The sequence below is a fragment of the Sceloporus occidentalis genome, unplaced genomic scaffold (assembly GCF_023333645.1).
Source record: "Sceloporus occidentalis isolate IW3139 unplaced genomic scaffold, rSceOcc1.0.p SCAF_6, whole genome shotgun sequence".
Taxonomy (NCBI): Eukaryota; Metazoa; Chordata; class Lepidosauria; order Squamata; family Phrynosomatidae; genus Sceloporus; species Sceloporus occidentalis.
This window is the reverse complement of record NW_028316986.1, coordinates 64,430,796-64,452,198: the sequence shown is the minus strand read 5'-3', so window position 1 is coordinate 64,452,198 and position 21,403 is coordinate 64,430,796. Positions and strand designations below refer to the sequence as shown.

The following is a 21,403-nucleotide window of genomic DNA, read 5'->3' as shown; positions in this document are numbered from 1 at the left end:
TAGTAAGCTCTAAGTCCTCCAGCACAATCCTATGATCAATTTTTAGCAGAAATTCTCTGGAGGACCTAGAGATCTTGAGAGAGAACATATTCATCCACAAATAATCAAAGCTGCAAAAGTCAAAGCTTCAATGTGGAGGGCTGATAGTTTACTATAGTCATGTGATGATTTACGGTATATTGTCCAAGAAAGTATCTTTTTCCAGCTTTCCTATAAAGTTAGTATGCTTGAAATGTGAAATAGTAAAATGGATATATACTGTAAATGACTAAATATTAACACACACACCCATCTCTGTTAACATTTTTCCTGCGGAAGAAGCTGTTCACCTTGTGAATGAATCTGTTGATAGCACTGAAACTGATACTTAAATACTGTAGCAGTTGTTTTTGTACTGCAGGGTGTTAATGTTTTGGTTGAGGTTTTACTGAAAAAAGACATTTATTTTTAGAAGGAGGCAAATAAAACTGGATAATATTGCAAAGCAAATATTTTACAGTTAAATCAGGAGATTGGGAGAACGTATTTAAGAAAAGACTAATTAATTTTCATTTATTATCCATGGAGCACTTACTAATTAACTCTAGTGAAATAACATTGCTGCAATGATGCTATTATATTGTTCTAAAACAAATAATTGCTCTAGAAAGTGCTTAAGGACTATTGAATATCTTTCTTGAAATAAAAAGTGCTTGCTGAGACTTATGTGTATGGAATATCCATGTGTATGGAAACTTTGCTGTGTGTTGTATGTATGAAATTATTTGCTCTGTTGAATTGAAATTGAAAATGTAAATTAATGTCTTTTTATCTATATATTATGGCTGAGTTAAACACACAATATTCCTTTAGGTCTTCCTAACACTTTTGGTGGTTATGATGAAACACCTGAAGTGACTGCCAAGCACCTTAAGGTATGGCATATTTCCTGTATCATATTGGTCCCATTGTGGAAAATAATAATAATTTATTTACATCTGAATTTGTGGAAAGATTGTATTTTGTCTTAGGTTCTTAAAAGTCCAGTTTAGACTTCAGTTAATATCTGCTTATCTGAAACTTGTGGGACTTATATGGAAGTAAGCATGCGTTATTTATTATGTACAGTATGACCCCGTATTTGCAGGACCAATGCCCGCAGTTTCACTTATGTTAAAAAATGGTCTCTCTAGGCAAGTGGACTCTGTGGTCACCTTCAAACAAAAGTTAATCATAGATTCAAGCTGAAGGATCTCTAGATACCTAGAAAGAACACCTCTTTAGGCATCTGGAGGTCCTCCAGTGCTATTCTATGGTCACCTTCTGCCAGAAATTCAAAGTTTGCTATCATTTTCACTGCCTGTGATAAATCTGGGAACGTATCTTCTGTGGATAAAAGGGTTGTATTGTACATTGCAATCATGTACGTTCCTGCCCAGAGGTAAATCCTGTAGAATTTACTGGGATTTTCTCCCAGATAACCCTGTATAGGATTGTAACTTATTTTTCTGTGACAAGAATGTAGCTGCTTCAGAAACCCAAAATTATAAGTGCTGATCACAGGAAAGTTGTGGGAAAAGTGTGTTTGTGCAATGATAGATATTTTAATCTTGCTTTAAATGTTTTCATTGTTTAATCTTGTTTTAACCTGTGAATCTAGTGAATTTGTTAATAATGCATTTTTAAACTTGGTGTAAGCTGCTTTGAGTCCTAAACTGGGGGAAAGGCAGAATATAAATAATAAATAAATAAATAAATAAATAAATAAATAAATAAATAAATAAATAAATTTTTATGAATAGGTGACATGCTACTCAGAAGGAAGTCATTTTAGAGATGCCCCATGTGAACCAGTTAACTGACTTAAAACAGTATCATGTGGCATGGCTCTGGGATTGCTTAGCAGACAGGGCTCCCTAAGTGATATAAAGTAGGGAAATACTTGTGTGAAAAATACATTTATTTATTTATCTTGGCAGATGAGAAATTTGGCCTTTCAATATTGGTAGGAGGGGATGGCATTTTAGTAATTGGGCTTTCAGCCTAAAGCATTTGGCTGCTTTTGGTAAGACAGAAGGAAGAGAGGCCTAAGAATTCAGGGCGAGTTTAATGTGTTTTAAATACACATTTTAAAAATGTGATTAATTTTAAAGGTAAGAGTTATTTTGAAATACAGTTGCTCAGGCAGCTTCAACCACCTTCATCTTAGCTAGTGGTTATCATTTGAGGATTCTACAGAAGTTTACATTTCAGTCTATGATATTTTATATCTCTTTCCAGCGTTTACCACAAAAAGTTTTTAATGCCTCCCATTCCTTTTCAATTTTTTCCTCTTCCTTTCCATGAATAATGCTTGTTAGCCTGTCCATTTCCATCATGCCATAAGTTTTTAACAACCACTCGTCAAGTCGATGGAATCTCATTTGATTTCCAATACTGTGCCAGAAGCAACCTTTAAGCTATTGTCATATAGAGAATTTTGTGCCAATGAAGGACTTCAATTTTCTTTGGGATTTTATTTGTCATATTTAAAAGATATTAGGAATTTGTTCAAAGTTTGTCCCAAGGATTTTAGTTATTGATAGGTGAAATTGATTCCAGTATTTCTTTATCCTTGGGCATTCCCACCAAACATGAAACCAGGTTCCTTTTGCTTTCAAAGATTTCCAGCACTGATTACTCTTTCCTTTATGGATTTTTGCAATCTCTGCGGGAGTCAGGTGCCACTGGAATTCCATTTTTTTGAGGTTTTCATGGAAATTTTGACAAGCTGTAAATGTTAATGTTTTTTCCCCTGGCATTCTGCCAGCTTTCCAAATCATTTATTCTGCCAAAGTCTTTCATAGAATCATAGAGTTGGAAGAATGTGACATGCTAGGAGTTTTTTTTTTTTGTTTGTTTCTTCAATTATAACTAATTAATTCTTCTCCCCCTAACTGGTATCTGAAAAGTGATTTTTCTCTTTTGCAGACTTTTGCATTAGATGGTTTGGTGAATATCGTTGGTGGCTGCTGTGGGACCACTCCAGCACACATACGGTAACTTCATCTATATGTTAATGGCAACCTCAGCTATTTGTATGGGTGGACAACCAAAGAAGCTATTAGGGTATATTACAGATATTTTTTGGGGATGGGCAGGTTGGTATTGGCCACAGAGCTCCTGTAGGTATTATAGATAAGCATGCATACCGGCACGCATTTTGTCTGATCAGAGGGGGCAAGGATGTCCATAGGCAGGCAGAAAAAAATAGACCTTGTGATGACCCCATGTGGGTGGAGCTAACCCTAGAAGGCCAGTCTTGTCCTGCCTATCACTCCAATAGGATGTGTTTGCTGATGCTGTGCATCATCTTCTCTATAGCTGTTCCAGTCCTTTTCCTTCTCTTGTTTCTCTTGCTGCCTTGGAAACATGAAGAAAGATTTAATACGGCAAGGGGTCCCAGGATTGGGGAAAGGTCTCGACTTTGCCAACGATGCTCCCTCTCCTCCAAACATGCCCCCTTTCATGGTGGGAAACACAGGTGATTTCTGCTAACAGCTTTACAGCAGCATGGGGGCCACAGGAACAGATGGCAAGGGGTATCCCCTCTATGTCTGTGTTTCTCCATATCACCTCTGCCCAGCTTATTTAGGTCCAGGGGTCAGGAAGGCAGCTGGCTAGAAGATATGGAAACTTCCCTTCTGAACATCTCTGCTCAGCCCGTTTCAGGTTGGGGTTAGGGAGCCAGGCCAGCCAGAAGCCATGGGAAAGAGTTTCTCTGCAGCACCTCTGCCCAGCCTAAAACAGGGTCAGGGTCAGAGAGGCAAGCCAGCCAGAAGACACTAAAGGCTAAAGGGTGAGTACCAGGGGCCCCTTTTATATAGCCAGCAAGGAACCTTTGCCCTCGCTCAGAGCAGTCATTGCCAAGAGGCCTCTGCTATTGCCACTGCAGGCACTATGCCTAACATAAACTTTGGAACCCTGCCAGGAGGGCAGATGGCGGGGGATAGGCTCTTGGTCTCCCCCTTCCTTCCCATCTCTGGACCCAGTGGCACCTAGGATCCTGTCGGGTGTGGAAGAGCCTATTACAGCCTGGGAAACACATGGTGGTGTCGCCAAGGCTCCTCCCAGAGTCCCTCTGAATTCTTATAATGAGATGATGTGGAAGGAGGTGAAGGACTCCTCCTCTGGTATATACAGCTGCCACCTTGGTGTCATGGTTGTAAAGGAGGTAGACAGGGCCCAGTAGGGGCTGAGGCGTCCAATTCTAAAATGGTCTTCTTTGGCTGCCACAGAACATTCCAGTAGTAAAGCAGAAAATGGCTTCATGCCCTCACCAGAGGGAGCATGGCCTCTTCCACCCACTTCTCTGAAAGAGCACATGGGTACAAATCCTTCTGCGTTCCCTCCTCAAAATGGCAGAAGGAGAAAAATTATGGGAAGGACAGGGAGAGAGTTCCCTTCACCCCCGATGGTGGCTGAACCAAACTGTGGCACTCTTGAGGAGAGCAGTTAGGGCCCTTGGCCTTTCCATCAGAGATGATCCCTTCTCAGGATCTAGATAGAACTCAGGGAAATGGCAAGGCCTGTCCCACAACAGCCCCCTCTGTGCCCTTCCCAGCTAACCTATGCAAATAGGAAGGGAGCTGAGGACCAAGCCAGCCTCTGTAATGCAGCCAAATTACTATAAAGCCTGCCTGAGACTGAAAGGTTTAAGCTTCTAAACCCCATCTTGAAGTTTCAAAGATAAACAAAACAAGATGTCCTGTTAATATCAGGGCTACGCTACAGGCCATAGGCACCTATCTACCCATGGTTCTGCATGTCCTTCAGTCACTGTTAACTCAGGAACAGTTTCCTCACTGTGTGGAAGAAGGTACTGCCCAGGCAGCCTGCCTTGGTAGTTGCAAATTAAGGAGGAGAAAGCCCCCACAGCAGCAGGGGGCTCAGATTTACAAGGGGTACTGGTTAACCTTTTCCAGTTATTTTATTATTGTTAGCCCATGAGGTTGGAGTCTGCACTATATCTCTTCCTCCTCACGGTTGCCCTGTGTTTGCTCATCCCCCCCCTCTCATTTTTACCAGGGCAGAGGAGATGCCTGGAAACTAATTAAATAGGGGAGGGGGCTAGTCATAAAAGTTGCATGGCTTTTCTTTCTTCCTCAGAGGCCTCCATTCCTGCCTCCATTATAGTCAGAGCCTCTTTGTCTTAGCTGGGACAGCCTAAAACACAGAATGAGCTCATGGTTGCAACCATGTCACCTATACCAAAGAGTGCAGGTGCATCAATACCTCTAGCCAGGGATTAGCGTGTATCACCACCAGCCAGTGTGGTGTAGTGGTTTGAGCACTGGATGATGACTCTGGAGATCAGGGTTTGAATCTCCGCTTGGAAACCCACTTGGGCAAGACACTCACTCTCAGTCTCAGAAGGCAAAGGCAAAGCCATTTTTAACAAACCCATTCAGAACAAATATAGCAGAGACCACCAGAATGGCCACATGGAAACGACTATACACACTTGTTAGGAATTGCTAGCTTGATTCGGCTGAGGCTGCTGTTAACAGCAGGGTCTTGCAGCAGGTGCTCAAGCCTATGTCACTAAGGGGCCAGCACCACCTTCCTATCCGGGAAAGCTGCCAAGACTGCTGATAATGACTCAAAACAGCCTAGCAGAGCTTTAAACAAAAACTAAAGGTCTTTACAAATGCAAGAAATAAAGTACAGTATCCAAGTGCCAGTTCAATGTCCAATAGAGAAGGGTCAAACAATTGAGGGATCCAGGGTCCAGAAAGGCAGGTTTAGCAAGGAAATTCCATGTTCCAGAGGGTCCAGGTCAGTCAGTAGTTCAAGAGGTAAGGTTTCAGGCCATCAAGTCCAAGGGAATGAGAGAAACATCCTTTCAGCAGGAAAACCAGATAATCTCTGACAAAGGAGCTCAGTGACCTGCACCTGTTTATATTACCTAGTTCCTAATGACAGGTGCTTCCTGATTGCTCAGTGCTTCTCATAAAGCCTCCTGGACTGGTGAAGGCATGCCCTTTCAGACCTTTGCTGGCTAAAGGTAGGTACTTCATTGTCTTGTTCATCCGTATGTTCTGTGTTTGGAATCTCTGCTGGTGGAAGGCTGGGTTGTTGAGTTTCCTGACACAGAACAGGCTCTGCTTGAGCTGCCAGAGCAGAGCTAGGACCCAGCTCAGCTTCAGGTTTCCTTTCCACCTGGGGCTCAAACTCAGCCTCCTCACCTTCTGAATCCTCAGCTGTTTAGGTTGGCTTTGGTAAATCCCAAACTATAGGATGTGGGGATCTTATCTAGTGGGGAAAGGGACATTTGTTCTTACCTGTGATATGTCCATTTCCAGTAGATAAGAGCCTCACATCCTGGCCACCCTAAGGGGTGCTGGTGTAGGGATGGTTCATAATACACATAGTCCTGTCCTATGGGGAGCAAGCTAGATTGCTCACTGGCTGTCTCTATTGCTGTCTAGTTCTGTATAGTTTGATATGCAAATAAATTGCATATGTTTTTTCTGGAGCATTTGGCTGTTGAGTGAGTGGCCTTCTAAGGTTAGCTCCACCCATGTGGGAGTCACCAGAAGGACTCTTTTTTTCTGCCTACCTATTGGAGTGAGTGGAAGCAGCATAATCCAAACTACAGGATGTGGGGCTCTTATCTACTGGAAATGGACATATCACAGGTAAGAGCCAATGTCCCTTTTCAGTTCTTTGTATTTTAGGCTTAGCAGCTTTTATTCATGATTCAAAGAACTTCTGTGCCAGTTATAGAAAATGTTAATTGAGCATTGCATGAGAGCACTACTTAAATAAGTTAAATAATTTATTTACCTAGAGCTATTTTCATGAAATGTTTTTCAGCAACCTATAGAAAGTTAATTGGAAATCTCTTTCTTTGATGGCAGGAGCATAGCCATTTCTCCCTTGTAAAAAAAATGGTTAGGCTGGAGTTTATGAGAGAATAGAAAGATGACATTTGATGTGGGTGTGTGTGCCAAGGGGGAGGGGGGGGGGGAGAAATTGAAAGGTGGTAGGATGATACCCCTGAAAGAAAAGTGGTTATAGTTTTTTGTGGGTTTTTCGGGCTAAGTGGCCATGTTCTAGCAGAGTTTCTTCCTGACGTTTCACCAGCATCTGTGGCTGGCATTCTCTGAAGATGCCAGCCACAGATGCTGGCAAAAGTCAGGAAGAAACTCTGCTAGAACATAGCCACTTAGCCCGAAAAACCCACAAAAAACTATGGATGCCGGCCATGAAAGCCTTTGACTTCACAAAAGTGGCTATGCTGTAGTGATAGTTTCATTATATGCCTTGAGAATTTATTGATATATAGAGTGGCATTACAACTTAAGAGATGAAAAAGTACAGCACAGGCAACATGATGGCTATTTATTGGATCAACCACTCCATGTTACTATGTTGATGGAAAACTTGAATAAATGAACAAAACACCAATACTAAGAAACTATACAGATATATCAGCAAGCTCTGATGAAAGCTATATCTTAACAAAAACCAAAGGAGGCAACCTCCCCAAAGGTAGCCCACAGAGGACTGAGTATGCTTAATGGCATTACAATCCCTGGCATCCTGAGTTGGAAAAGAAAGAACATTCAGAAGGGAGAAGGCAAAACAGGGTACTTGTGTTCTGTAAACCTTCTTAGCTTACTTTACCTTAGTATCCACAGACAATTTTTAGACTTCTCTATGCCTCTGCCACACACGCAAGCAGAATCCTCTACATCCCACCCTGCATGTTAAGGAGGCTCCCACCAACCCTTGTGTTTTAACCTGGGTCAGGTAGAGAGAAATAGTTGTGAACTTTGTTATGTTAGAATCCAAGCCCATGAAGATAAAATAAGGTACAAAAATGGCTGTAGAAAATCACTAGTTGAGACAAACGCTTATAGTTTTGTAGTGTTGTAACTTCTTTTCTGCCTGGTAAGAGCCATATTATATCCAGATTAGTTACCACAGGGAGCCCATTTTAATCATATGAGTATGTTACATAACATCTGAGATTTGAAATATTACTACATTATGTAAAAGATGTACTTCTATCTGTTGTTTGGCTGGTACGCAAAGACTAGTTTATTCAGTACTGTTTTCACTCAAGGGGGGCAGTGGTGTAGTGGTAAATTTGAAGTTCAAGCCCTTGCTAGAACAGTCTGTATAGCAGCACCCCACAAATATTCAAAAAGTGCATGTGACTTTATTGATCTAAAACATTTTGTTATGCAAATTGAGTATCCCTTACCTGAAGTGCTTGGGACTTTAGGATTTTGGTCCCCCCCCCCCCCCTGATTTTGGAATATTTGTATATACATTAGGAGCTGTTTTGGAGATGGATCCCAAGTTTAAGCATGAAATTCATTTATGTTTTATATATACCTTATACACATATCCTAAAAGTAATTATATATAATATTTTTAATAATTTTGTGTATTAAACAAAGCTTGTGTACATTGAACTATCAGAAAACAAGGGTGTTATCTCAGCCACACAAAAGTTTTTAATTTTGGATATTCAGATAAGGGAGGGTCCACCTGTAGCAATCATCTTTACCAAGATCAGGTCTTTTGTAAAGCCATACCCTAAAACTTTGGATTATGACAGGATGATTCATAGAAACATACCATTAATGAGACTTGGGGGTGAGGCAGAGGGTGTCCTGAACCTTCACACTGTGACACCTGGCTTTGCCACTGCAATGTGATTGATATATATATGCAATTTAAAAGTAGATGGCACTTGTGACAGGGTTTTTTTGTTAATATTATTATGCACATAGACATAAACTTAAATGTCAGTTAAGGATAGTAAGATAAGTATCAACATTATTAGCCAAGTTATAAATTCTCAAAGTATTCAAATATATCTGACTTATATTTACTAGTGACAGGTTTGATTTCTGCAGTTGAAGAAGGCAGAGCTTGAAAGGTTTTATTTCTTTATTAAACTTTGGTTATTCCTAATAATTGAACACACAGCCCAGCCTCCTTCTATGAGTTCCTTACTGGAAGAGTGGGAGAACATTACAGTTTTTAAAAAACCTGAAACCAAATACGTTCATCTTAATTCCTTCTTGTAAAGCTCTCTGCCCTCATTGTCTATGTTACTTGTTTTGTAACACAGTGAGCTTGCTGAAGCAGTAAAAGGATGCAACCCTCGCATACCTGCCTCCTCTTTCTCAGAGGGCTACATGTTGCTATCAGGTGAGAGAAATTAATGTGTATTCAGACATCTTGTCTGGCATTCATTTGAATGTACTTGGCATTCCTCATCCCAGCTTCTTTACTCCCCCTGGGGCCATCAGATGCAAGGGCAAAGTGAAATACTACAATAACCTCCTGGATGTAGAGTATACTTTACTGTTACTTGTTTGTAAAGTGAATTCAGAAATACTCCTCCATCCTAAGGCTTCAACCTTACACTGTAAGTGCTCCTGCTCATCAGTATGTAAGTACTGGAGAGTAGGATCATTCTAGAGAGCCAGCATGGTATAGTGGCTTGAACGCTAGACTATGACTGGAGATCAGGATTCAAATCCCCCCTCATTCATGGAAATCCACTGGGTACCCTTGGGCAAGTCTCATTCTCTCAGCCTCAGAGGAAGGCAAAAGCAAACCTCCTTTGAACAAATCTTGCCAAGAAAACGCTATGATAGGTTTGCCTTGGGTTTGCCATAAGTCAGAAAAGACTTGAAGGTTCCCAGCAACAAAGGCCATTCTGTTAGTTGCATAAATTTAAATAAGGATATCTCTTTCTAAAACAAAAAGGTGTCCACCATAGCTCTCTAGACTTGTGTACTACTTTACAGTGGGCTGGGCAACTGTGCATGGAATGCAGGTTGATTCTTCGCATACTACACTGACACATCCCAGCGCACCCGAAGTGCCATCAAGTATTTTGGCTAAACACTCACAGAAAAAGGGAATTTCAGGAGCAGGGGCTGGTACTGGGAGATCTGCAAAAAAGTAAGCTGCTGTGTCAGTGCCTATTTTAGGGTGGAAAATGCTCCCCATGGCTCTCATCGCAAATACTTGTTTTCTTCTTTAGCTACTCTCAAAATGGCAACAGGAAGAGGCACGCTTTTGTTTTCTGTCATCATTTTGAGAGTGGCCACAGAAGAAAGTGGAGTATTTGGGGTAGTCTGGGGTTCTGGAGTGCTTGTGGGAGATCGTTTGGGGTAGTTTTGCATGTTTTCATGTGTTGGGAGGGGGTATCTACGTGGTTTCCAGGCAAAAATAGCCTTAAAAATTGTGTTTTTTTTTAAATTGGGGAGATTGGAGGGCTTTGGGGGACTGGTGGGGGAGACTTCAGGGGCTGCAAAAGTAGCCACATGCAGCCTGAGGGCATACTTTGCCCACTCCTTATGTACAGGAACTCTTGAGTAGAATGATATATGCTGTGTACTCTGGGTATTTTTCATATATGACCACTATCTTGTTTTCCTTACATGATGCATCTAAAACTTTATTTCAAGGTCTGGAACCATTCAGGATTGGGCAGTACACCAATTTTGTCAACATTGGGGAACGCTGCAATGTTGCGGGATCAAGAAGGTTTGCCAAACTCATCATGGCAGGCAAATATGAAGTAAGCCTTTAGTTTACTTTAACCTGCTAGATTGGCTTTAACATACTACATTTCTTATAGTATAACCCATCCATTTAAGATCTTGTGTATATAGTTTCGAGTAGATAAATAATCAGGTGGTAACATTCCTGTTGACTGAAGTGGAGCCTCTTGGCATGACATAAACAACTTGTAATAAGTCATGAATCCTCTTCTCTAGTTGAAGTGAGGGAATCGAAGCTGGAATCCTCATGGAATACTGTAGCTATATTGGTGTAGGTGGTAGTGGAAGGGAAGCAAAAGGCTATGGGTGCTGTAGCTGGGAAGAAATTAGAAACTGGAGAAATAAGTTGCTTAAGCCTGGTAGATTTGACTGCCTTCCCTCACTGCTGTTGATTTGACCCTGAAGAAGGTGCAACTGCTAGCATAGTACAAGTACAGCAGGATTCCAATCTTGGCATTCAAACAGTTTTGCATGTCTTATTAGTAATAGGCATTAAAATAGTCAAACCAGGACAGCAGCTATGGCATGAACCCTTCAGGTTTGCTTGGACTGGTACAAGAGAGGAATAGAACCATGATTCCTGAGTACTTGCATCCAGATGCATAGAATTTGGATGAAGTAACAGAGGTGTCTAGGAGGAAAGAAATGACATGGATGGAGGAGCTGTATTGGTAAGCAGCCAGTCATGTGGATCTTTTATATATGGACATTAATTTCGATGTATTGTTATGTATTTTTTAACCATGTTTTATTGTTTAATTTTATACTTGGGAGGGAGAGTGGGTCCAGGGTCTTGTGGGGCTTGTTGTTTTTATTGTTGTGTATTCTACAAATTTGTTGTTACCCGCCTCGATCCCCAAAATGGAAGAGGCGGGAAATAAATAAATATATTGTTGTTGTTGTTGCAGGCAGGCTAGAAAAGTTGCTCCATCCTTATCCCCAAAATTGCAGTAGCAACTGATTGTAGCTTGTGCTGCCACTAAGTTACTAGATTTGTTACTGCTGAGCTGCCTGACTACATGCTGACCAAATGTTATTACAGTGATGTAAGCAGTACTGGAACAACGTGGGAAGATGCCATAGAGAAGCAGTCTTCATACTGCTCTGGTAATGTGCAAATTGAAGGTTTACAGGAGGAAAAGTAAAGCTGTTTCAGGCCAAGACATTGTCTGAGCAAATAAACTACTTTCTGATTGAACTATTTTTAAAATATTTTTTGTGGGGTTTTCAGGCTGTGTTTTTTCTTAATGTTAGAAAAGAGGGCAAATCTACTTTAAGCCCACCAGAAAGGATGGGCTAGAAGTTTAAATTAATAAATACTCCGAGCTTTATTTTCAGGATAAGTGCAAGAAGCTACTTATTTCTTGTCATTTCCAACTACACATTACATTAGAAGTGGAATAAAGAAGTTTTTGAGAAGGCTAACCACTACTTTGTGATGATTTTGTGATTCATTTTAGGACGCGCTGAGTATAGCCAAGGCCCAGGTGGAGTTGGGAGCTCAGGTTTTGGATATCAATATGGACGATGGAATGCTAGATGGGCCAAGTGCCATGGCAAGATTCTGCAACTTCATTGCTTCAGAACCTGACATCGCCAAGGTTGTATCACACAGCTTCTGGTGTCTCATTTAGTATATGTTCTTGCAGTAGAGGGGGAAGATTCAATTTTTTAAAAAACATACTGGCATTAGCATTATATAGGTGGTTCAGGCACCAAAGTTTTGCTGACTTGGATTCTGTGGGTTCATTTCATCAAGACTGTAAGACTCACCAAGATAGGGTCACCCTATTATTCCTCTGATCCTAGACAAGTAACTGTGGCATGGTAATGTTTTGTACAATTGGCCCTGGTTGTCTATATTGTGAGTTTAATTTTGGGTGGGAAGCAGTTGCCCTCCGGGGGTTGAGCTGAAGGTCCCAGCCTTCTTCACCAGTGGTCATGTCCACTAGGCCTGCTGGGACGTGCAGTCTAAAAATGTAGGGGGCTGCACAGTTCCTATCTGTACTTCACATATTGCAGCTATCTTGCAGAAGAAAAATCATACTGCTGATGAAATACCTAAAAGGTGTCACATTTTCTGAAGAAGTATTTATTGGAATAAAATGCTTTGAAGTGCTCTGTTAGTGCCATGAGAAATCAGGATTTTTGCTGCTAGAGTTGTTTGAATTCCTGCACAGTTTTAATGCAAAGTGTTTGCTCTTGAACATACTAAATTAAAAGTAACCAACCAGTCAACCTCCCTTTAAAACGCTAAATAGTTTGTGGGCATGAGTGTAGTGATACATACCTGGCAATAGAATTGGAAAGCTGACAACCCTCGCTTGCTTTTCTGTCTCATTGTGGCCTGTGGTTAAATTGAATTCATGGGATGCAGCACATTTGGTTTTACTCAGAGAAGGCAAAGCTTGCTTTGAAAACATAATCAGTCTTAATTCAGTTTCATCACAATATTGAAATTATGGTTTAGTGTTAAATGCCAAAATCTGTAGAATCACTTAACCAGGTTCCTCAAATTGTTTCTGTGATGAGTAAAAATATCGAAGGCACCAAACTAGAGGGAAGACATGTATTTCTAGCACCAAAGAACTACAGAACCAGTGTTGAAGTCTCCTCCTTCCTTCAAGAAATCAATGGAGCTTGAATGTGAACAACATAACTTAATGCATTACCACTGAGTTTCTCTAATACACCCATACATTCTGATATTAATAATAGAAGTTGCAAGTTAATGACTGTGCTTTTTTCATGTACTCGCTCTGGCAATGTGAGATAGATGTGAAAGGAAGCAAGGAATGAAATTGTCATTGAGGGAATAATATATTTTCTTATTAGACCCAGTCTCAAGTGTAGTTTCTTTTTGCCCTTCCAGCTGGTGCATGCCATTTAGAATTTGGCAGGCTTTTGCTATACTCGCTGTTCTCTTTGGCTGTACCTTTTTTCAGTCCTTCATAAATCTAAATGTCTGTGCCAACCAGATATTGCTGTAGTGTGTAAGAAGTATTTTCTAGATGATGGTAAAGAGCATTTTACATAGGTAAAGAGCATTTCAAAATAAGCTCTTAGAAGACAGTGTCGTCTGTGCTCATTCAGTTTAGGCATGTTGTAAACTACAAAGTTTTTTTCCCTTTCAAAGAAGTGTGTGGACAGTTGACACACATACCCTGAGATTGTTGGAGTGAATCTTCCATAAGGCTTACTCAAATCATTGAACGATGAGGGACCATGAGAGTTACACTTCAAGAACATTTGACAGGCCATACGTTTCCCACCCCTGTTTTGAAATTGCTGGGACTGGCTGCCTCTCCCCTTTTCTCTTTGTGTGTACTTCTGCTTGTTTAACATTGCTATCCTTGGTCTAAGAGAGACAAACATTTCTCCATTCACTTGAGTTCTGCATTAGAAACAAAATCTGCATAGTTTTTCAGAGGTGTTCCCAAATTCATAACTTGGCCATTCTGTGTTAATTTTTTCTCTTACCATCTTCTGGATAAGGTTGGTTAGTTATCCATTTAGATACTTTTTTGTTCCTCTTCACTGTTTTGAATAAAAAGACTCTCAAAGCAATGCAAAATAAAACAATCCTTGTTCACAGGTTTACAGGAAATTGAAATTGAGTGGGATTCATGTGACTCTCCAAAATTCTTAGAACAGCAACTCCCAGAGTTCCTGCCCATTTGTTATACTAGCTAGGACTGCTGGGAGTTGCATTTCAGGAACATCAGCAGAGCCATATGTTCCTGGAACATCAGCAGAGTCACAAAACATGGTGATATTTCTGTGACATTCTTCTGTTTATGATCCATTTGATGCTGCATATCTTCTTCTTCTTTTACAAAAATATGGTACTAACATTTACATTTCGTCCACTGTATCAGGTTCCACAAAAATATGGTACTAACATTTACATTTCATCCACTGTATTAGGTTCCACTCTGTATTGACTCATCCAATTTCACTGTGATAGAGGCTGGGTTGAAGTGTTGTCAAGGCAAATGCATAGTCAACAGTATCAGTCTCAAAGAAGGGGAAGAAGATTTCTTAGCAAAAGCCAGAAAAATAAAGAAATTTGGAGCAGCTGTGGTGGTTATGGCCTTTGATGAAGTGGGTCAGGTTGGTACTGTGTGTTTGTTTTCTAACATTCCATAGACTGGCTTTCCAGGAGAGCCTGAAAAAGATAACCTTTGGACTACAGTCCCCAGAAACCTTGAACTTGCTGCTTGGTTGCAAAAGCTGGTTTGGAACACTTTGTCCCATCTGCAGACTAGAATGATAAAGAAGCAGAGCAGAGTTTTTTGTGGGTTTTTCGGGCTAAGCCTTCGACTTTACACAAGCAGAGCAGAACTAGAGCATCTGAGGCGCCGTACAGACGGGCCTAAGCAGCGCCGTTGTTGCGCCAGGAATACGCGTGAGGGGCGGCGCTTCTGGACGCGCCTTGCCCCTCGCGCGTATTCCGTACGGCAAGATGGCGGCGCCCTATACAGACGGGCGCGGCCATCTTGACATAACGGACGCGCAGCGTCCGGACGTCTAAACCCGGAAGAGCCGTCGTGAGTGCACGCTTTGACACTTGCAGCGGCTCTTCTGGGTTGCTGGAAGGAGTGCGATTTCTGCACTCCTTTTTTGCAGTGCGGAGGAGTCGCACGGTTTGGCTGCTGCGGCTCCTCCGCGCTGCAACCGGCAGCGGCCCAAGACCGCCCCTTTTGGGCGGTCTGTAACAGACCTGAGAATAACTTTCAGCACTGATTCAGGAGAGGGGGATTTTGCTGGGTTCATGGTTCCTTATAAAAATGTCTTACATGACACACAGTCTCAAAGTGTCTGGAAGCAGCTCTGAGGCTACCCAAGACAGCCTGAAGCTGCCACAAAAAGGAGCTGTTTAAATCTGGTGGCAGGCTTGGGACTGTGGCCACGGCCCATTTTGGGACTGGGCTGTGTTTGCGCTACAGTCCTGACCTGATCACAGTCAGAGCGGTTTCTGGCCACTCCTGGGTTGTCTGCTTGCCCCCCCCCCTCCAGTTACCTATCTTAATGGTGTTTTAGAGGCAAATGGAATATCTAGTCCTAAAGCTGACAATATGAGGGGGGGGGGGGGATGTAAGGTTATGGACAAAACCCACTGTTTCCTTGTTACATTTATGCTCACTACACCCTGCTTCAGGTAGCTTCACTGAGGAGGCAAATCCTGGCAAATGATTCTCTCCAGATTTGCTGAGACCAGGGGGCTACATTAGCTGTTTGACTTCATTCAGTGATTTTAGAACAGGAGTGGGGATGTGTACTTTCCAAATGTTGGACACTGACTCCATCAGCACTTGCCAACACAGCCATTTATGTGAGGTAGTGGGAGTTGCTATCCAGAAACATTTAGAGGTCTGTATATTCTCTGTCCTAGTTTTAACAGTAATCTCCAGTAAGCTTTTCAAGTCATGATTTTGTCCAGCAGATCACTGACTTGTAGTTCTTTATTAGAATATTTCTTGGTGTTTTAAAATTAAAATTTAGGCCAGTGTATTAAGACCAGGATTATCAGTGTGTTTCAGTATTTGTCTTAATACCAGTGGCTTGCATTAATGGCCACCAAGAACATGAGAGATCTCAGAGCTTGACAAAGTTATTTTTGAACTAGTGGTAGTGCTGGCTGGGAGATTTTGGGAACTGTAATCCAAAATAAAGTTTACAAGCTGTTTTCATGCTCCACTAAATGTTCCCTAGAAGTATTGTTTTGATTTCACACAAAAACAGGGTATTTAACTATCTGGCATCTTAGTCAGCAGGACACATTACAGAGTTCATCGTCTGCTCTCAAGCAGTTTCCTTTCCCATTGGAGCCCAGCTCACACTGTGCCTCTCAATCATCTGGTGAGATATCTCAAAGGTTCACGGAACCAACAGAGGAAGAAAATACCACTTTTGAAAGCTGTTTTCTCTGTGTGGCAACCATTGGAACTAATCAAAATCCATGTCTGAAAGAGTCCTAGATTCTGCTTTTGAACTTTTTAATGGACATATGAAAATGGAAAATGTTCATGAACTGAAGCATGATTCTCTGTATTTTTACCTGTTTGGTCTGTGGTCTATTTTCAAATTTCCATTATTTTTAGTGGCATACTTACAATCTGAGATAAGTGAGAAGTATGAGTGCCAGTGTGGTGCAGTGGTTTGAGCATTGGACTATGACCCTGCAGTCCAGGGTTTGATTCCCAGCTTGGCTGTGGAAACCCACGGAGTGACCTTGGGCAAGTCATACTTTCTCAGCTCCAGAAAATTCCATTATAGGGTTTCCATAACTCAGAAACAATGTGAAGGTACACAACAACCACCACCACCATGAGGTTTCTTGCTTTGCTATCATATTGTGAGAACAACATATTTGCCTAGCTCCTGGGCCTCAAAGTTTTTGAGTAAATTAGTTTAATACAGTAGTGATATTATTTCTGGTGTTATGGTTTCGGCATATGACATCAGAGGACGTTGCAGCAGTATGCAGATTGATTGTAAAAGGGTGAAAAGTTATGTTAGAAATTCAGGTGGACAAAAATGAATTGTTATGTTGCACATTAAAGCTATCTTCCCCTTCCAGTCTCAAATCTTTTTTTTTTTCCAGGCCACAGAAACATCAGAGAAAATTTCAATCTGCAGTAGAGCCTACTGTCTCCTGGTGAACAAAGTGGGCTTTAATCCAAATGATATCATTTTTGATCCAAACATTCTGACCATAGGTACTGGAATGGAAGAACATAATTTGTATGCAATTAATTTTATCAATGCAGCTAAAACCATAAAAGTGAGTTTGGGGAGTTCTTTATTGTTTGGGTTGGGGTTCTTTTCTTACAGCATTAAGCTAAGGGGCCATGCAGGAGCAGAGAGTACAGTGCGCCCTTTGTTTATGCGGGGAATCCATTCCGGAATCCCCCGCATAAAACAAATAACGCGTATGCTCGAGCCCCATTTAAACAAATGAGGTTTGTGCATGCTGTGCTGTGGTGGCATGCGCACACCACAGGCGCATGCCCCATTCGTCCCTATGGGACCCACCACCCTTCCTCTCTGCGCGGCTTTCAGCGTATGCTAAAAGCCGCGTAAAGGGCACCCACATGATGCGGGTGCATAGTAATAGAACATAAGCTAGACTAAATAGTTCTTTGTATTAAACAATTTTCCCAGCATTGCTTCCAATAGCAGAAATAATATCTAAAAATAGCCCTGACCATTAACTGTACTGTAAATATGCAGAATAATTAAAGATGGCAATGTCAACAAACTGTTGATGGTTAGCCAAAAAGCCTTTGTCTAGAAAAATAATACTTTTTATTCTCTGATCATTTTGTTCCCAAATCGGATTCCTATACAAATTTCAGTCCTTGAGATTTGACGAAACGCCAATTTTGACAGTCCCACTCAATCAAAAGAAAACATGTTAAAAATAATTCATAAGTGGTAGTGCAAACTACAAAATCCACAAAATTAATAATGAAGCTATGGCAAAGCTATGCTGTAGAGGCTATGAGGAATGACTTAAGAAGCTAGTAATGTTTAGCTTGGAGAAGAGAATTCTGAGGTTGCATCCAAACTGCAGAAATAATCCACGTTGACACCACTTTAATTGCCATGGCTCAATGTTATTGAATTCTAGGAATTGCAGTCTGTTGGTGCACCAGAATAATTTGTTGTGGCATCTTCTCTCTGACAGAGAAGGCTAGATGTCCCACAAAACTACAATTCTCAGAATTCCATAGCATCGTGCCATGGCAGTTAAAGTGGCATCAATCTGGATTGTATCTGCAGTGCAGATACAGCCTCAGTGGAAACATGATAGCCATCTTTAAATTTACAAAGGAATATCATATAGAAGAAGGTGCAAGTTTATTTTCTTCTGCTCCAGAGACTAAACCAAGAAACCAGTAAATTCAAATTACAATAAGAGATTCCAGCTAAACATTAGGAAGAGTGTATTGACTGTAAGGAGTGCTCGACAGTAGAATGGTCTGCCTTGGAAATTTTTATACAGAGGTAGAATGGGTATTTTATCAGAAGTGCTTTAGCTATGCATTCCTGCGTAGTAATGAGCTGGAGTAGATGACCCTTGTAGTCCCTTCTGTTTCTGTTACTCTAAAATCCCATTAATTTTTTAAAAGTCTAAAAATCATTAAAAAAAAATAAGAACAAAGTTAAAATAGTGTGCACATATCTTGAAAAATTATTCCTGCAATCAGTTAATCAATGACTGCCTCTTCTGTTTTTTTTTTTGTAAAGCCAGGGTAGTTAAAATGAATTTTTAAAGCCAGGGTAGTTAAAAGGTAGCGGAATTTGTTTCATTTATCCTAAAACCTGTCTAGCATCTTCGGGAGATTAGTCTGGAACCTGCATTGCACTAGATTCCACCAGGCATAGCTGCATGTCACCCTGTCACACCCTTGACCTACTTTTTTTCTGCCTGGGTGCTCCCCGCAGTCATCTAATGCCAGCAAAGAATGAGGGTCCATGAAGCCAGATCTTATTTTGAACAACTTTCAAATGTTCTTGCATGAAAGAACATCTTACAAGGTACAAAATGGGGAAAAAAGATACTACAAGTTGATCTTATGTAGCAAAATGTGCAAGGCAGACATCCTTCACTGTGGGATAAGTTATGTTCTTAAACAGGGGCCTGTGTGCTTTTTTCCTGTTTGCTATGATATACTTCAGTCCTTTGCCACTAATCAAACTGGCAGCTCCAGAGCTGTGTGTATTGCTTTTCTGCTGTTCTTTCTTTGCTGTCCACACATTGATAGCACCATGTGACCTGGTGCCTAACTGCTTTCAGACCTTGAAGATGTGATTGATGAATTCATAGGTGACTCTTAGGTTTCTAATAAGGAAGTAGATTTTATGAAGTTTAATGAGCTTGCTGATATCTATACTGTTGTTGGCAGGAAACTCTTCCTGGAGTGAAAATAAGTGGAGGCCTTTCCAATCTGTCATTTTCCTTTCGGGGTATGGATGCTATTCGAGAAGCAATGCATGGAGTTTTTCTTTACCATGCAATTAAGGTAGGAAAGCATCTTGACAAAATAGCTTCTGATCAGAAGTTACTTGATGCAGGTTTTCTTAATCTCTGCCTCCTTTTTTCCCTTGTATTTTTAGTGTGGAATGGACATGGGGATTGTGAATGCAGGGAATTTGCCTGTGTATGATGACATCCATAAAGAGCTTTTGCAACTTTGTGAAGATTTGATATGGAATAAAGACCCAGATGCCACAGAGAAGCTTTTGCGTTATGCTCAGGTAATCTTTACATTTTGTCTACATTCAAAAAGTGCTCTATGAATTTGCCTGTTTTGATTAATGGCATCATCTACCTGCATAGATTCAAAATGTTCTCTTAACAGTTCAGACTGGGAAAAAAATATGTGTATACATGATTATGTTATGTTAACTATATTAGCATGTCAGACTTACAACAAGATACTCTGCCCCCAGGCCGGGCTTTCAGGCCGGTCTGTACAGGGCCTTAATCAACAGATTGTGGCTAACATAAACCATGGCTTATCTTGATGTGCAAACTTAATCATTATGAAAGGCAAACAGGATTCATAACAAAAAGCATTGTAATAAATGTGCTTCTTAAATGTATGTGTCCATTTTGTTAATGACAACAAAGCATATTGTTTTGTGTGTGTGTGTGTGTGTATTCTTCTTTGTGGTCTCTGCGAATCCACACATATGAGTTATATCTGCGCCTGTGCAGAATGCTCGGAAACTTCTGGAATCACTGGGCAGACTTTAGTTTGCAACTTTTTGGCGGTAGCTCTGCCCATCCTTATAAAGCCCATGGCATTCCCACTCTATTTTCAGTTCCTTTCATCCACCATGCTAGCAGCTTGAGGGAACTTCTCTGGTGAATCGCTTGATCTTTCGATTTTGACTAATGGTTTTTCTTGACCTTATTGGCTTGATTTTGACCATTCTTTTGGATTTTCGCTTGAATATTGTTTGCTGTTCGACTGACCATAGGACTGTCTCACCATTGTCTGAGTTTTGCGATTTTGTACCTCGAATCATGAAGAAGATGGCTTCCTTGAAGACATGCAATAAATGTGGGGCAAAAATCCCACGAGTCTTGTGTGCTGAGCATGGGAGAAGCCCACAATCCTAAGACTTGTTCTTTGTGCAAGTTGATGACCTCCCAGGCTCTGATGAACCGGAACGTGAAGTTAAATGTGGCTCTTTTGGAGCAGGCCCCAAGACTGGCCTCTCCCCTGCCCTGGAGAGCTCTCCAGCGGCTCACTCCTCTTCCTCTGGAAAGGAGAAAACGAGGTCTAAGGCAGGTGAGAAGGTCAAGGAAAAGTCTTCTAAGGACTCAAACTTCCCAGCCTAGAAAAGACCATAATGCTGTTGCAAAGAAGACTTCTAAGCAGAAGCATACCAAGGAGAAGTCCTCTCATTCTAAAAAGGACAATTCCTCCAACCATTTAGCCCTGAAACAGGCCAGTTCTGCCTCGATGTCGAGTCTTCGTTCCACAATGACCTCCAAAAATACCTGGATTTGGTGTTAGACCATGATACTGGGAGATATCTCCTGCCGGTGGATCCTGATGAACTTCGAAGGAAGCTTCCATCTGCTTCTTTGAAGATAGTGACTGAGGCTTAGGTCATCAGTGCCTCCACTCCAACCGGTACCACCTCGTTGTGGGTGTCTATATGACAGGCCCTTGCCGAGGACTCCAGAAGACTTGCCTGGTTCGGGTCAATCTCGAAAAGAGTCACACTCCCAGAGCCCGGCCTCTGATGCCAAGAGGTCTCCATCTTGTGGAACTGGACCCCGCTTTTCCCACCGATGACGTCAGGTCTTTCACTGACCA

At 41.3% G+C, this 21,403-nt stretch overlaps 1 protein-coding gene across 2 annotated transcripts in view; it reads left to right on the top strand.

The window, feature by feature from the left end:
* The window catches only part of MTR (5-methyltetrahydrofolate-homocysteine methyltransferase), a 110,357-nt gene that overhangs the window by 36,875 nt on the left and 52,079 nt on the right, over nucleotides 1-21,403 (top strand). For both annotated transcript variants that reach the window (XM_089529855.1, XM_089529856.1), the window contains exons 10-18: nucleotides 853-914; nucleotides 2,950-3,017; nucleotides 9,113-9,192; nucleotides 10,464-10,576; nucleotides 12,020-12,160; nucleotides 14,487-14,672; nucleotides 17,167-17,346; nucleotides 19,475-19,591; nucleotides 19,686-19,826. In XM_089529855.1, the coding sequence (XP_089385981.1) occupies nucleotides 853-914; nucleotides 2,950-3,017; nucleotides 9,113-9,192; nucleotides 10,464-10,576; nucleotides 12,020-12,160; nucleotides 14,487-14,672; nucleotides 17,167-17,346; nucleotides 19,475-19,591; nucleotides 19,686-19,826 (1,088 nt within the window). The remainder of the gene's footprint in view (nucleotides 1-852; nucleotides 915-2,949; nucleotides 3,018-9,112; nucleotides 9,193-10,463; nucleotides 10,577-12,019; nucleotides 12,161-14,486; nucleotides 14,673-17,166; nucleotides 17,347-19,474; nucleotides 19,592-19,685; nucleotides 19,827-21,403) is intronic.